General features: G+C 70.0%; 1 protein-coding gene across 13 annotated transcripts in view; it reads right to left on the bottom strand.

The window, feature by feature from the left end:
- ARVCF (ARVCF delta catenin family member) overlaps window positions 1-13,342 on the bottom strand; it is a 31,355-nt gene that overhangs the window by 639 nt on the left and 17,374 nt on the right. For 5 of the 13 annotated variants that reach the window (XM_081541810.1, XM_081541815.1, XM_081541811.1 and 2 more), the window contains 14 exons: window positions 8,654-8,812; window positions 8,048-8,574; window positions 6,880-7,379; window positions 6,309-6,492; window positions 5,636-5,753; window positions 5,225-5,396; window positions 3,795-3,866; window positions 2,800-2,927; window positions 2,496-2,646; window positions 2,211-2,409; window positions 1,656-1,767; window positions 1,467-1,557; window positions 1,149-1,202; window positions 731-816 (listed from right to left, as the gene is read on the bottom strand). In XM_081541810.1, coding sequence (XP_081397936.1) covers window positions 731-816; window positions 1,149-1,202; window positions 1,467-1,557; window positions 1,656-1,767; window positions 2,211-2,409; window positions 2,496-2,646; window positions 2,800-2,927; window positions 3,795-3,866; window positions 5,225-5,396; window positions 5,636-5,753; window positions 6,309-6,492; window positions 6,880-7,379; window positions 8,048-8,574; window positions 8,654-8,812 — 2,553 coding nt within the window. Of the gene's footprint in view, window positions 1-290; window positions 411-730; window positions 865-1,119; window positions 1,203-1,466; window positions 1,558-1,655; window positions 1,768-2,210; window positions 2,410-2,495; window positions 2,647-2,799; window positions 2,928-3,794; window positions 3,867-4,724; window positions 4,743-5,224; window positions 5,397-5,635; window positions 5,754-6,308; window positions 6,493-6,879; window positions 7,380-8,047; window positions 8,575-8,653; window positions 8,813-13,150; window positions 13,329-13,342 lie in introns of those variants that run through there. The other 8 variants (XM_081541806.1, XM_081541807.1, XM_081541809.1 and 5 more) reach the window with 5 other exon arrangements.

Below are 13,342 nucleotides of genomic sequence, written 5' to 3'. Positions count from 1 at the left end.
CTGCAGACGGAAAGGGGAAGCCTGAGCAAGCCTGGTGACGGCCGCTGGGTGAAGGCGGGTCTGGGGGGGCCCTGTGTCAGGGCGTTGGAAAGTGTGGAGGGATCAGCCCCGCGCTCGCCCTGTGACCTTCAGGCTCCGATGGCCCAGGCACCCCCACCCCCACCCCGACCCTGGGCTTCCCTCCGCCGAGCTCGGGTGGCCCTGCAGGAAGCGTGCAGGGAGAGCGGGGCAGGCAGGCAGCGGCACGGGGAGGAGGCCCCACCCTGACACAGAACCCAGAGGGGACGTACCAGGCATGCAAGCTAGACCCAGGAGTCGACAGGCTGAGGCCTGGCGTCCCCTACGGCGTCCACCAGCCTGACCGCAGGCCTGCTGGGCCCAGGTGGAGGAGCCTTCCTGCTGGGGTCAGGCTGCAGCGAGCGGGCAGTGGGCAGGTGGGCGTCAGAGGCAGAACGCAGCAGGTTAGTGTGAGCCGGCGGGTGGGAGCCGGGCTGGTCAGCAGGGCAGGGGTGGGTGCCAGGGGAGGGCTGAGCCGGGAGACGCAGGAGTGGGCGTAAAGCAGGCAGCGGGGCTGCCGTGGGGGTGGGACCGAGCAGGGGAGGGTGCGGACGCAGCCTCAGACCAACCCGCCCGCCCGGCGTGAGAGGGTTCCCCAGGCAGGAGAGCCACAGCCCCGCCCCCCTCCCCGCGGACATGCCACCTCTCCGGACACCCGCCCAAGGCCACTCACTTTCAACGGCTCCTTCTCAGAGGCCTCCCCCACGGGGTCACTGCCTCGAGCCCTGCGCTCCCTCCTGTCCACGGTGGAATAGCCGTCTGTGGGGCGGAGGCAGAGGGGACCATGAGGCAGGCACCAAGGTGTGGCTGTCCCTCAGCACCCAGGGTGCACCTGGGGAGACTGTCCGCCCGGACTGTGCTGAGCTGGGTCTTCTCATCTGACCCTACCTCCCCCTGCTGGCCCCCTGGCCCACAGCTCAGAGCCCTCCAGCCGCCCCTCGAGTGGCAGACCAGTCTGGCTGGACAGTGACCCCCCCCCGGCGGCCCTGCCCCTCGCTCCCTGGGCACCCCTAAACCAAACCACTTTTCCAACCACACCTCCTTGAAAGGCCCTCCCCACACGGCGAGAAGCAGCCTGCGCCTGCCCGCACCTGGACCAAGTGCCTCCATGGGGATCACGTCCCGGCCGCCTGGCTTCTCACCGTCTGCAAGGCATGAACGGGGGGGTGGCTGGCTGCAGGTGGTGGCGGGGGCCCAGGCCTGGCCTCAGCCACTCTGGGTACCCTGTCACCAACATCTACTCCCTGGCACAGCCGCCCCCAGCTTGGTGCCAAGGTGAAAGCCCTGGGGGCAGGGGGTGCGAGAGGAGCGGAGGCCATCTTCCTGGAGGAAGGCCCACCTCCCTCCAGCCCTCGGCCGGGAGGTGGGGAACAGCTGAACCTCGGGATGGGCCCCGGACCCATACTCACCCAGGCTCTTTTCCACCAGCGGCAGCGTGCTGTCGTCCAAGCCTCCCGGACTCGGGGCTGCCTTGGGGCCCCTGGCATTAGCAGCGGCTGACTGCGGCGGGGGGACACATACCAGACGGCGTGGGTCGGGGAACTGGCGCGGGGGGATCTGGCCTGGCGAAGTGAGAGGAAGGGGAGGGCGGGCCTAACCTGGAAGCGCGCCTTGCTCCAGCCGTCCTTCTGCAGGGCGCCGCGCAGTTCCTTGTAGCTCCACACCGTCTGCAGCACATGCGACGCGGCCTTCGCCTCGCGCACTGATTGGCTGCGGCCCAGGCGGGATCAGCTTCTGCCCGGACTGCCCGGGCCCCCTCCCACTCCGCCCCCCACAGGCCCCGCCCACCCGCCTAGGCTGCCCCCACTCCGCCCACCCACAGGCCCCGCCCGCCCACCTGGGCCATTCCCGCCCCACCCACCACAGGCCCCGCCCCCCAGGTGGGGACCCCCCCCACTGCCCACCCACAAGCCCCGCCCCCCACCTGGGGCACCTTCCACCCTGCCCACCCACCTGGGCACCGCCCCCCCATTCGGCCCACACACAGGCCTTGCCCCCCACCTAGGGCCCCTTCCGCTCTGCCCACCCTCCTGCCCCCTACACCGCCCACATACAGGCCCCGCCCCCAAGACCCCACCCGCCCACCTGGGCCCCTCCCACTCTGCCCACACAAGGCCCCGCCCCGCCCCGCCCGTGGCCGCGCCGGCACCCACCTGGAGGCGCCCAGTGCCACCAACGCGGGCACGCCACAGGCTTGCAGCAGCGAGCGCGCGTTGTCAAGACTGTCGGACACGATCTCGTGGATGGTGTTGAGCACGGCCACCACCGTGTCCTCCTCCAGGCGGGCACCGGGCCGGGCGGGCGCCTGCGCGCTGCGCACGTTTCGCACGAGCTCGGCCATGGCGTAGCTCCCTGCGGGCGGGGGGCGGTGAGACCGCGCCGGCGGGGTGGGGGGGCCCGGAGGGGCCCGGGCCCCAGACCCCCGTGCCCACGCTCACCGATAAGGTCCTTGTTGCGCCGGTCCAGCGAGAGGTTGCGCAGAGCGATGGCGACGGCGCGCACCACCTTGTCGGTCTCCGACTGCAGCAGCTCCACCAGCACCGGCAGCCCGCGCTCCTTGCGCACCGCGGCACGGATGTACGTGGCCCACTGCGGCGGGGGGCGGCGTGCTCAGCTGGGACCGCGTCGCGTGTCCAGCGGCGCCCTGACAGCCCCCTCAAGCCGGACCGCCCTCCCGCTGCGGACAAAGCCCGCCCCCAGCAGCTCCATTCCGAAGCCCCCCTGCCCCGTGGGGCCTCTCACCACCCAGTTCCCGGCGCTGAGGTTTTGCAGGGCGCCGGCTGCGGCCTCCAGGGTGTTGAAGTTGCGGCTCTCCGTCAGGAGGGACAGGTAGAGACGCACCACCTCGGGCTGGTACAGCAACTCGAAGCCTGGGCACAGAGCGCCCCCGCTGCAGTCATGCATGCCGCCCTGTCACCCTCCCCCTCCTCGGCGCTCACGGTGCAGCAGAGCCGGGCCCAGGGCGGCTGTGACATCACTGGGGGACGTTCCACACCCACGTGTTCACCCCTTAGCCGCCCGAGAGGAAAAGCCTTCCCATTCACAGGGGAAGCAACAGAGGCTGGGCGAGGTCACGGACTGGCCTGGGGGGGGGCGTGGGCAGCAGCCAAGACTGCTCCCCTAGCAACAGGACTCAGACTGCCTACCAACAGCCCCTACCTGGGCATCCTGTGTTAGAGGCCTGCCCTTCAAGCCTCAACTGCTCAACCCCTCCTGGCCCTGCATCACTGTAGGCCCCAGCCTGGCAGCAGAGTCGCTCCACAGTGCTCCAGGGAGGAACGGGGAGCAGCCTTCCAGGTCTGTCCCCACACTGCAGCCTGTGTCCCTGGGCATCATCTCCGTCCCCTGTCCCTCACCCTGCGTGTCATCACCCCCTCCCCGATTCTGCCCCAACATGCCAGGGTGCTCTGGACCAGCCTCTGAACTGGGCCTGACCGCACCCCGGGCACCTCGGCTGCACAGGAGGCCTTGCTGGTTAGCTCTGCCCTTCGCTGAAGACCCTCGCTGCCATCCCCACCCGCTCCTCCACGCCTCCACCCCCATACCTGACCAAAGTTACCTTGGCACAGACCCTGATTCCCAGCCCTGAGCAGAAGGCCAGGGACTGGCACAGTCCTCTGGGAGCCCCACCCCTGTGGGCCTTAGTTTCCCCACTGGGCCCCAAGGCCCTTCAGGTCAGCTTGGTGGCACAGAGCTCCACTCCTGGACCAGCCTGGCCTCTGCCTCCCTGCACTCACCCTTGGCCGCCTCAGTGCGCTTGGGCAGGTCCAGGGTGTCAGAGTTCCGGTCCATCTCCCCATCCCTCTTCCCTGGAACAGAAGGGCAGTGGAAGGTGAAATGGAGTCTGCAGGGTGCAGGTATGTGTCAGGAGGGGCCCAAAAGACACCCCAATGTCAGAGACAGGCACCAGGAGGCTGGGAGCAGGGCGCCGTCCTGAGTTCGGGCGGACCTGCCGGCCCAGAGGGCAGTGGTGGCCAGGACTCATCTCCCACTGGGTGCTGGGAGCCACGCTTCAGATCACCCCATAGCCTCCTTGGGGTCCCAGGGCATGAACTGAGGGGCCAGCAGCCTAGGCTGGGCAGGGAGGCGCAGACAAGGCAGTGAGGCCTGGCAGGGGCAGGGCGCGCTTGGCTGCGGTGAAGCAGGGCTGGGGCCAACAGTGCCTCTCGTGGTGGCCGGGCCCAGGCCTGGGCTCTGGCGGCCAGGAGACCCCCACCTAACCTGCCAACTGAGGGCCAGTTCACCGCCTGCCAGCCCCTCCACCCAGACAGGACCCCCTCCCTCGTGGAAGGCAGAGCTGAGGTCAGATGGCCGGGCCCGCTCTGCCTAGCCTCCTGGGGCCTTTGCGTGCTCCCGCTGTCTGCGCCACGCCTCACCCGCTCCGTCGGAGGGCAGACTCTCTCCCCAGGGCCCTGGGGATGGACGTGCCCGGCCCTGTCCACCCTGGGCTCCCCCCACCCAGGGCTGAGTCTGAGGTTTTACAGAGGGACAGCCCCTCGGCCTCCCAACCAGCCCCAGGCATTCCTGCCGTTGTCATGGAGACAGCTGCCTGGAGAAGGGAGGGGCCTTCCGATGCAGGTCCTGTGGTTGTCATAGAGACATCTGCCTGAGCAATGGGGGGTCCCTGGTGCCCACTGCGCCTGCATGCAGGCCGCGCAGGGACTCACCTTGATGGAACCACTCTTCTGGGCGGCCGAGGAAGCACGGGAGAGAGGAGAGGAGCCTGAGCGGGTGGCACCCTACACCCCACCGGGGTTGGGCGGGGGACGGGGAGTCTCAGCCCGATCACTCCTGGGGGAGTGACCCCACAGGCGACGGGGTCAGGAAAGGCCACGCGGTGGGCGGGCAAGGGCAGCACAGGCCCCCGGCAGCCATGCCGGAGGCAGTGATGGAGTGAGGTGGGTGGGTGCTACCCCCCAGGTTCCTCGGGGTCCTTGGGCACCCTGCCAACACCGGAAGGCAGCGCCGTCCAAACGTGAGCCCCCAGAACCCTCCCTGGAGCTGAAGGTCTGGGTCCGGGCACCAAAGGAGACCACCGCACAGGTTCCCTCCTGCCTGCCCCTGGGTGCCCCACTGGGCTCCCTGACTGTGACCCCCGTGGACGTGGAGGGCCTTCAGCTCAGCGGGGCTGGGATCCGAGAGCCGAACCGCGGTGCCACCCACACACCTTTGGCCTTCTTGCCACCGAAGCAGCCGGCGTCCTCCCTGCTCCGGCGCTGGGCACTCCCGGAACCACCCAGGGGCCCGGGCTCGGCCTCCTGGTACCTTTCGGCCCCCGGCACCTCCTTGTGCACGTGGTAGGAGAGGTTCCGGACAATGCACACGCAGTTCTCCACCGACTGTGGGGAGAGGGGGCACGAGGCGCTGACCCTCCGGGGAGCACGCCGTGGCCCATGAGGCGGGAGGGGCCAGGGCCCACGGGGTGAGACCCAGGGACGCGCCTGAGGGGTCAGGGAGCACCTCCCACTCGTGGACCACGTGTCCGCCCCCCTGCTGCCCGGTGCTCCAAGGCTCCTGTTCAGACCTCAGCCCTTTATGGGGGCTGCAAGTCCGGCCCTTCCTGGGGCTCCCTGCCCACCTTGTTGTCCGTGTCCTTTCTGCCCACGGCCGACTGCAGGGCGTGCAGCAGGGCGTCCACCAGCCCCTCACACTCGCGGAGCCGCCGCCGGGCTTCTGCACCGTCTGAGCTCACGTTCCTGGGAGGCCGAGAGCAAGCCTGTGGCCGGGCTCCTGCGGGGACTCCCCGCCCCTCAGCTCTGGGGTCTTGTCTGCAGAAATGCCCCACACAGTCAGGGCTGCCAGCAGATGAGGGAGCCTGGCAGTGAACATGGGCCTGCAACGGCAGACCACGGGACCTGGGCCGGGGGCCCGCCTGCACCCACATGGGGTGGGGGCTCCTCTGACTCCCAGAGGCCTGAGTCTGTGCAGCTCGGGGCTCTACGTGGCCCTGAGGTCAGGACCCCACAAAGGGTTACCCAACGAACAGGCAGGACCGAGGGGACCTGGATCTGAGAATCCCAGCTGCCTGCCTGGCTGTGGCAGGGCTACGTGGATGGACACAGATGTCCAGAGCAGGCCCGTTCTCAGGACCTGGGCAGGCGCTGTGACGAGCTCTGAGGCCGAGGTCTGGGTGGCCAGCTGCCTTGCACGTTATCTGGGACACGGGGATGTCCCCGGGGCACAGGCCAGCTGGGCACCCAGCTCCTGTCTCCTGGGCAGGGAAGAGCCCTGGCAGCCGTGAGAACCCGCACCTCAGGCAACCTGACGTGTTCTTGAAGACGGTCGTCCACTCGGCATCCCGCGGCTTGGAGTCCTCGTTGGGCTCCGGCTCCCAGCCCGAGTTCGGCACGATGACCTCGTGGGTCAGTGTCTGCAGGCCGTGGTCGATGATGACCATCTTCAGGGGCTCGTAGGATGACAGGTTCCAGAGCGTGCCTGTGGGTGCCATCGACCTGCCCAGGCTGACCGCAGGCTGTGTCCGCCCTTCCTCCCCAAGGAACCCCCTCCCCGCCCAGCTCAGGCCAGCCACGGTGAGAGGCTGTGGGCACTCTGGCGTGGGGGGGGAGGGGCTGGCAGATGCACCCCCTCCCATCCACCCAGGCAGCTGGGACTGTGCTCCAGGGCCAAGAGGTGGTCGTCAGGTGACCCCCGCCCGGCCATGGGTCCCCCACTTCCCTGCTGCGGGAGGACCAGGAAGGGAGGGCCGGAGGAGTCCTGGTGGGCACATGGGAGCTGGTGGGGCGGGGGTGAGGTGGGGGGAGGGGCGCCTGAGCCCGACCCTGACCCCAACCGACCCCAGGGACGCGGGGGGCGGCGCCTCACCTGTGACGAGCTCGCGGACCTCGCTGTCCCGCGCAGCACGCAGCAGGCGCACCAGGGCGGGCACGCCGCCGCAGTCCCGGATGGCGGCCTTGTTGTCGGCGTCCCGGCCATAGGAGAGGTTCCGCAGCGCCCCGCAGGCCCGGCGCCGCACCTCCGCGCGCGGGTGGTCCAGCAGGGCCACGAGCAGCGGCAGCCCCCGCAGCTGCCGCACACGCCGCTTGACGGCCTCGTTCTCGAAGCACAGGTGCTGCAGGTAGGCGGCCGCATTGGCCTTCACGGGGTCCACAGGGTGCCGCAGCATGGCCAGCACCTCGGGCAGCTCAGGGTCCCGCCAGCGCGGCTCCTTGCGGGCACTGTCCACCGAGGGCGAGCGCCGCACTGCCCGTTCCAGGCTGCCCAGGCTGCCGCGTTCCGGCTGCGCCAGGGGCGCCGCGGTGGCCGGGAAGGGCGGCCGCTCCTCCATCAGCTCGCCACCGGCGTCCGCCAAGTCCTCGTAGGCCCTGGGCGAGCGAGCACGCGCGTGACCGGCCCCTCCCGGCTGTGGCCCTGCCCGCGAGCAAGCGGCCCCATCGCACTGGCTGTTGGGAAGGTTGTCCCCAGACCCGGGGAGCTCGCTCACTCCCACCACCAGGCAGGCCCCCGACTCCCAGCTGAATGCTTCTGTGAAACGCCGCAATGGGGTCCCACCTCCCCGTGAGGCCCACGTGAGGGGCCACCAGGCGCGGGGTCAGATGTCCAACCCCCTTCCAGGTGAGGGGCTGCGGCTAGGCAAGTGTCTCGCCTGTGGGCATATTCCCACTGGGCAGATGGAGACGCTGAGAGTGGGAGAGAGAACCAGAGGTGCCAGCGGGAAGGGAAAGGCCGGGGCCTGGGTTCTGGGCACCCCTGTGCATGGGCCGGGGTCTGGCCCAAGCTCAGACAGACGCTCTGAGCTCGTATCTTCGGGGCCATCTAGCTGGAACGGGGGCGGGAAGTGCGGGTGGGTCACCAGCTTCTCGCTCCAGACCCGCACGAGGGGACCCAGTGCAGCCCCCCAGGCCAGAGCCCGCCCTTGCCGCTGTCCCTGAGAAGAGCCAAGGCCAATCCCGCAGCGAGACTGCCCGGGTGGTACCCTGGCAGGGGGCGCAGGGCGGACTTCTCGGAGGCGGCGGCAGGGCACAGGGCTCACCTGGAGCGCAGGCCCCGCCCACAGTCCGGCCTCCTCCGCGTGGCGGTGCCGTAGTCCGGCTCCAGCTCTGGGGCCCCCTCTTCCTCGGCGGCCAGGCTGCGAGCGTCGTCCTCCAAGCCGTACGGCTCCGCCTGGAACCGCTCGGGCTGCGAGCGGCCGGCCGGCGGTCCTAGCTCCGGCCCCGGCCCTGCGAGAAAGGCCTCCCGGCGGCCGGGCAGCGTGAAGCAGCCATCGCCGGGGCCCGGGCCCGGGGGGCCTCCGCGTGGGGGCCGGACGCCCAGCCCTCGGGACAGGCTTCCGTAGCTGGGGACGTCGCGGGGCTCCTCGGGAAAGCCGCCCCCGCCGCCGAGGCAGGTGCGGGAGAGCGTGGCCGCTGGGCCGCCCCCGCGCAACAGGAAGTGCCGGTCCAGGGGGCCGTCGGTGAAGGGGCCCAGGGGGGGCCCGCCGTCCAGCAGGGGGAGGCCATCAGGGCCCACGGGCACCTGGCGCAGGGTTCTCGTGGTCACGGTCTTGACTGTCTTGGTGACCTGGTGGGCAAGGGGGCGGCCGGTGGGCGGGCAGCCCGGGAGGTCAGGGCTGCTGCGCGGGAGGCGGAGCACCGCGTACCTTAGTCTCCGTGCGGCGCGTGGTGCCGTCTTCGGACGTGACAATGGACACGTGGGACGTGGGGGTTCCCGGGCCCTCCTCCACTGTCACGGTCTCCTCCAGCACCTCGGGCGCCTCCGGCATCGTGGCCAGCGAGGCCTGGCTGCCCGGGCTCTGCTCCTGGGCGAGGGGGCAGGTGTCGGCAGTGCAGCAGCGAGTTCAGGAGCCCTGGGCACCGACGCCTTCCTGCTCCGCCTCCCGCCCCGGGCCCATCTCAGCCAGGCGGCACCTTCCTGCCTCTGACAGCGGAGGGGCTGGTCCCTCCCAGGGGCCTCCAAGGGCTGAGCGAGTGGGTAAAGCTTGGCCCCCGCGCGGTGGGCAGCCTCAGGCTGCCCCGCTGGGGCTGTGCAGCTGGGCTGCTGCTGCCTCTGGAGGCCCCAGCGCCCGCAGGACCCTCGTGACCCCCGGCGGGGCACTACCCGCGTCCCGGGCCTCCTCGCCGCCCACTTCAGAAGCCCTGAGTGCAGAGGGTGGCAGGGTCTGCACCGTTCACAGGCTCCCCGAGGCCACACCCAGGTTCCTGCCACCCCCAGGGCCCACAGACGCCCTCGCAGGACAGAAATACCCAGTTCCCAGAAAGCCATGCGCACCCGGAGCAACAAAATACCCTGGGTCCTTCCGGCCGGACGCTCCGGCTGCTGCGTGGGCACGGCCTCCCTCGGGCCAGGGGCTGGTGCCCGCTCCCTGAGACCTGGTGCCAGGTCAGAGCCCAGAGAGGCTGGATCCAGGCCAGCGGGGCCCAGCCGACCCCGGAAGGGAGCCCTGGTGTCCCCTCCCTGCACCCTCCCCCAGTCTCCCCAGCCGGGCCCTTAGCTCTCAGCCCCACTTGCCAACATCCCCACAGACAAGATGGCGCAGCACAGGGGCTATTCTGAAGGCCACGGGCCTGCGGGTCAGACTTTCTGGAGGGTAAACTGAGGCTCACAGAAGACAGGCCAGCCCTGGGCTGGATCCCTGCCGTGCTGAGCAGCACGAGGTCCCCCCTGCCTGCACCAGAACCCCAGGACCAGCCTCTGGCCGGGAGCGGCAGTGGCTGAGATCCAAGCCCTAGTGGGTGGCGCAGGGGCGCACACTCCCCGATCAGCAGGAGGCCGGGCCCTGCTCCACGGCCAGGCTCGTGCCCGATGGGTGGGGTCCTGTCTTGAAGGAACGTGTGTCCCCCAACTGCACACAGTGCTGAGGTCTGGGCCTCCTCAGGGTCCCAGGGGAACCTGGAGGACCAGCCCGCAGGCTCCGGTGCCAGGGGCCACGGAACGCGCCCCTCCTCCAGAAGCAGGGCCCCGAGGATGGTGTGGTTTTATAAAGTGACGCTGAGGCCTGACGAGGGCAGAGTGTGAGCAGGACATGTGCGCTGCTAACGGGAGCGCAGCGCCCCGGGGAAGGCCTCCCGGTCACACGTCAGCCCTTGTGGGCCTCGGCCCGGCGGCACCTCCTTGGTCCTGGAGAGCAAGCAGCATGCCTGCCGGGGACCCGGTCCAGAGGAGGGAGTCCACCCCCCAAGGAAGAGAAGCAGACGGAGGCCTGGGATGGGGACATAGGTGGTCGGCCCAGCAGAGTGGCCTGGCTGTTGTCTGAGGGCCCTGGGGAAGCCAGGACGGTGCTGGGGCAACCTGCAGACCCTCAGGACCCCCGCCCCCCGCATCTGCACTGGACAACGGAGGGGGCATGAGTGTGGCAGGCAGTGGTCGCTCTGCTGGCACAGGGGGCCGGGGGCCAGGGGGCTGGGCTAGGCAGCAAGCCCCCAGGCTATGGTGCCCGGAGGAGGGAGTGCAGGGCGTCCAGGACCCAGCGTGGGAGGGCCCTGGGGAGGTGTGCATACATTTGCATACATTAACTCTCCCAGAAGAGGCCCCGCCCTGCTGGGCTTGGGCTGCTGGGAGGGCACAGGGAGTGACCCCCTTGGGTCTCAGTGCCACTGGCACCTGGCTGCCCAGCCTGCAGACACAGTGCAGTCGGGGGTCAAGGGGGTGGGGGTCCTGGGGAGCCAGGGGCCCAGGAAGGCCTGGTGGCCCTGCCGCAGCTCCCACCGACACCAGCCGGGGCAGCCCGGCAGCGGGATCCCGAGGCCCCGAAAGCCCCCGCTGGCGAGTGACCTCAGGGAGCTAAAAACGGCGATGACTTCACCAGGGCAGGCTGGCAGGGAGGCGGCAGCCTGAGTCAGCCAGGGAGCATGGGGAGGCCCAGCTCCCGTACACACGCCTGGGCACACGCATGCAGACAGGGACCTGAACACACGTGTGCACTCACATGCGTGTGCAAGAGCACCCAGCCCGGACCCTGGGCTCTCCCAACAGCACCACACCCCCATGATACCACCCTGCACCTTCTACCTGTGCGTCCAGGCTCCCTCAGCACCCCCGGTGTCCACCACAGGGGTCTCGGAGCAGGTAGGTGGGGGAGCTGAGGCCTGGGGGCCGAAGGGGCCTGAGGTCGGCCTGTGGCTGCCGTCTCCGAAATAGCTTTGGGGTGAGGACATGGGGTCACTGACTGACCACCAAGACATGGTCGGCGCTCACCAGAGGCTGCGGACCTGTCTGCCTGCACCCTGTCTGGCTCCAGGCCCTGCTCCAGGGCCCCGTGTCCCGTGTCCACCTACCCAGGCCAGCTGAGCCTCAGGGACCCCAGCCCTGCAGCCCCAGACCTCCCTCATACCCTAGACACGGAGCCCCCCACCTCCCATCCCGCCAGTCCTGTCCACCGCCTCTCCACCCCGTCCTTGGCCTGGGCCCCACCCTTGCCTCTCATGCTAGGATAACTGTCCAGCCTCCCGTCACCTCTCCCCCAAGCCCAGATCAATTCCATGGTCCTCCCGTCCATGGTGACTGGGTCCACAGCCCCTGGGACCGGCCCAGCAAGGGGCTGTGTCCAGGCCTGGGGTTTCCCATGAGCTCCTGGAGCTTGTGCACAGGGCCTGGGCCAGGATGCCAAGCCAGGGGCCAGAGTGACCAGCACCCCACTGCTCTCAAGAGGGTCCCCGGGGCCCAGAGCTAGAGGGCCCTGGGCCGGCTACACACCTGGGCTCAGCTTCCTCACATGGAAACAGGAGGAAGCCAGGCGTCCAGGCTGTGGGACGGGGGTAGCACCAGTCCTGCCTTTGTGACCAAATCTAGGGTGTGCGGGGCATAGAAAAGGGACCTGGGGAACAAGGCAGAAGCCCAGAGCAGCCTCTAGGGGCACGTGTGGCGATGGCAGGAGGGTGCAGGAAACAAGTGCAGTCACAGCTGGGGGCCTGGACAGGGGTCCCAGAGGTGCGGATCCACCCCCACTGCCTGCCTTCCCCAGAGGAGCACTCAGTCTCCGTCATGAAGACCAGGATGTGAGGTGCCCGTGACCCCACTGGCACACACACGGGATGGGTTACAGCCGGTGTCCAGGCATTATACCCCCTGTCCAGGCCCCGGAACACAAGACAGGTGCTGGATGAATGAACGGAAGGGGGAGGAACGCCAGCCCCCCACCCAGCGTGGCCATCCTGGTAGGGTCTATGCCAGGCCGCACAAGCCTCTGCTCCGAGGGAGCAAGTTCTTAGCCACTACAGACGCCCTCTCCCTTGGTGCCCAGAGCGGTGGGCCCAGCCTGGCTGACTGGGAGCTCACCCCTCCACAGCAGCACTCCCCTGCCAGTGCACAGCTCCAGGCCGAGTAACCAGAGGACACCGGGTGGTGGGTGCCCTGCAGACTAGGGAAGCGAGCCTGTGGGAGACAGCAGGGTGGGCTTTCCCCTAACCCAGCTTCCCCGAGCCCAGCCCACCACCATCAGCCACACGGTGGCCCCAGATGCCCTCAGCTCCCCTGAACTGGTCCCTCGGTCTCTGCAGCCAGCAGGCACCTAGTCGTCCAGCTGGGCAGGTGTCCAGACCCACCTCTTGCCCCTCCCCTCTGCCTCAGTTTCCGTGCCTGGAAGTGCACCGCCCCACACACTCTGAGCAAGCGTCCCCTCGGCTGGTGCTCGGAGGACACCCCCTCTGCCTCCGCACGTGGGCAGGGCAGGCCCCCAGCCCTCGCTCCACGTGCAATGGCGCGGCAGACCGGCTTCCATTAGAATCCCGAAGCTCCTGCGCGGCCCCTGCTCCTCCCCACCCCGAGCCGGGGCCCTGGGAACGTGGGGGAGGCCTAGCCGCGCTGCCCTCTCCGAACGCGGCCTCCCTCCTGCAGCAGAGGTGCCGCTCCGGGAGGCCCTGCCCACCACCCTGTCCCAGGCACCTGTCCGGGGCGCTGGGCGGGGGTGCGCCCGCGGCCCCCCCGCCTCCATGGCCCCGGCCCCGGCCCGCTCTCCGCACCCCCGGCGGCGCGTCCACTCAGCCCCCACGCCCGGCACCGGCCCCGGGGGCGCAGACAATAGCTGCCTCCGGCCGGCGGCTCCACAAACAAAAGCGTGTCCTCCCGGAGGGCCAGCGCCCCGCCCTCCGCCACCGGCCCCCGAGACGGAGCCCCCGCCCGGGACCAAGTTCCTTCCAACCTGTCTGAGTTCGGCCGGCATCGGGCCGGGCTCGGGGGGCGCGGGCCGGCGGCGGCGGCGGCCGGACCGGGGTCAGCTCCGGTGCCTCGGCCGCTCGGCTCGGGCTCGGCGGACTCGCTCCCCGCGGGGCGGACCTGGCTGAGCGGCTGCGAGCGGCCGATGGGCGGGGCGGGGCGACGAGGCGAGCGGCCA

The sequence above is a fragment of the Giraffa tippelskirchi genome, chromosome 11 (assembly GCF_054371585.1).
Source record: "Giraffa tippelskirchi isolate mGirTip1 chromosome 11, T2T-mGirTip1v1.2.pri, whole genome shotgun sequence".
In the NCBI taxonomy this organism is placed as follows: Eukaryota; Metazoa; Chordata; class Mammalia; order Artiodactyla; family Giraffidae; genus Giraffa; species Giraffa tippelskirchi.
The sequence above is the reverse complement of the archived record's forward strand: the minus strand, read 5'-3'. Positions and strand labels throughout refer to the sequence as shown.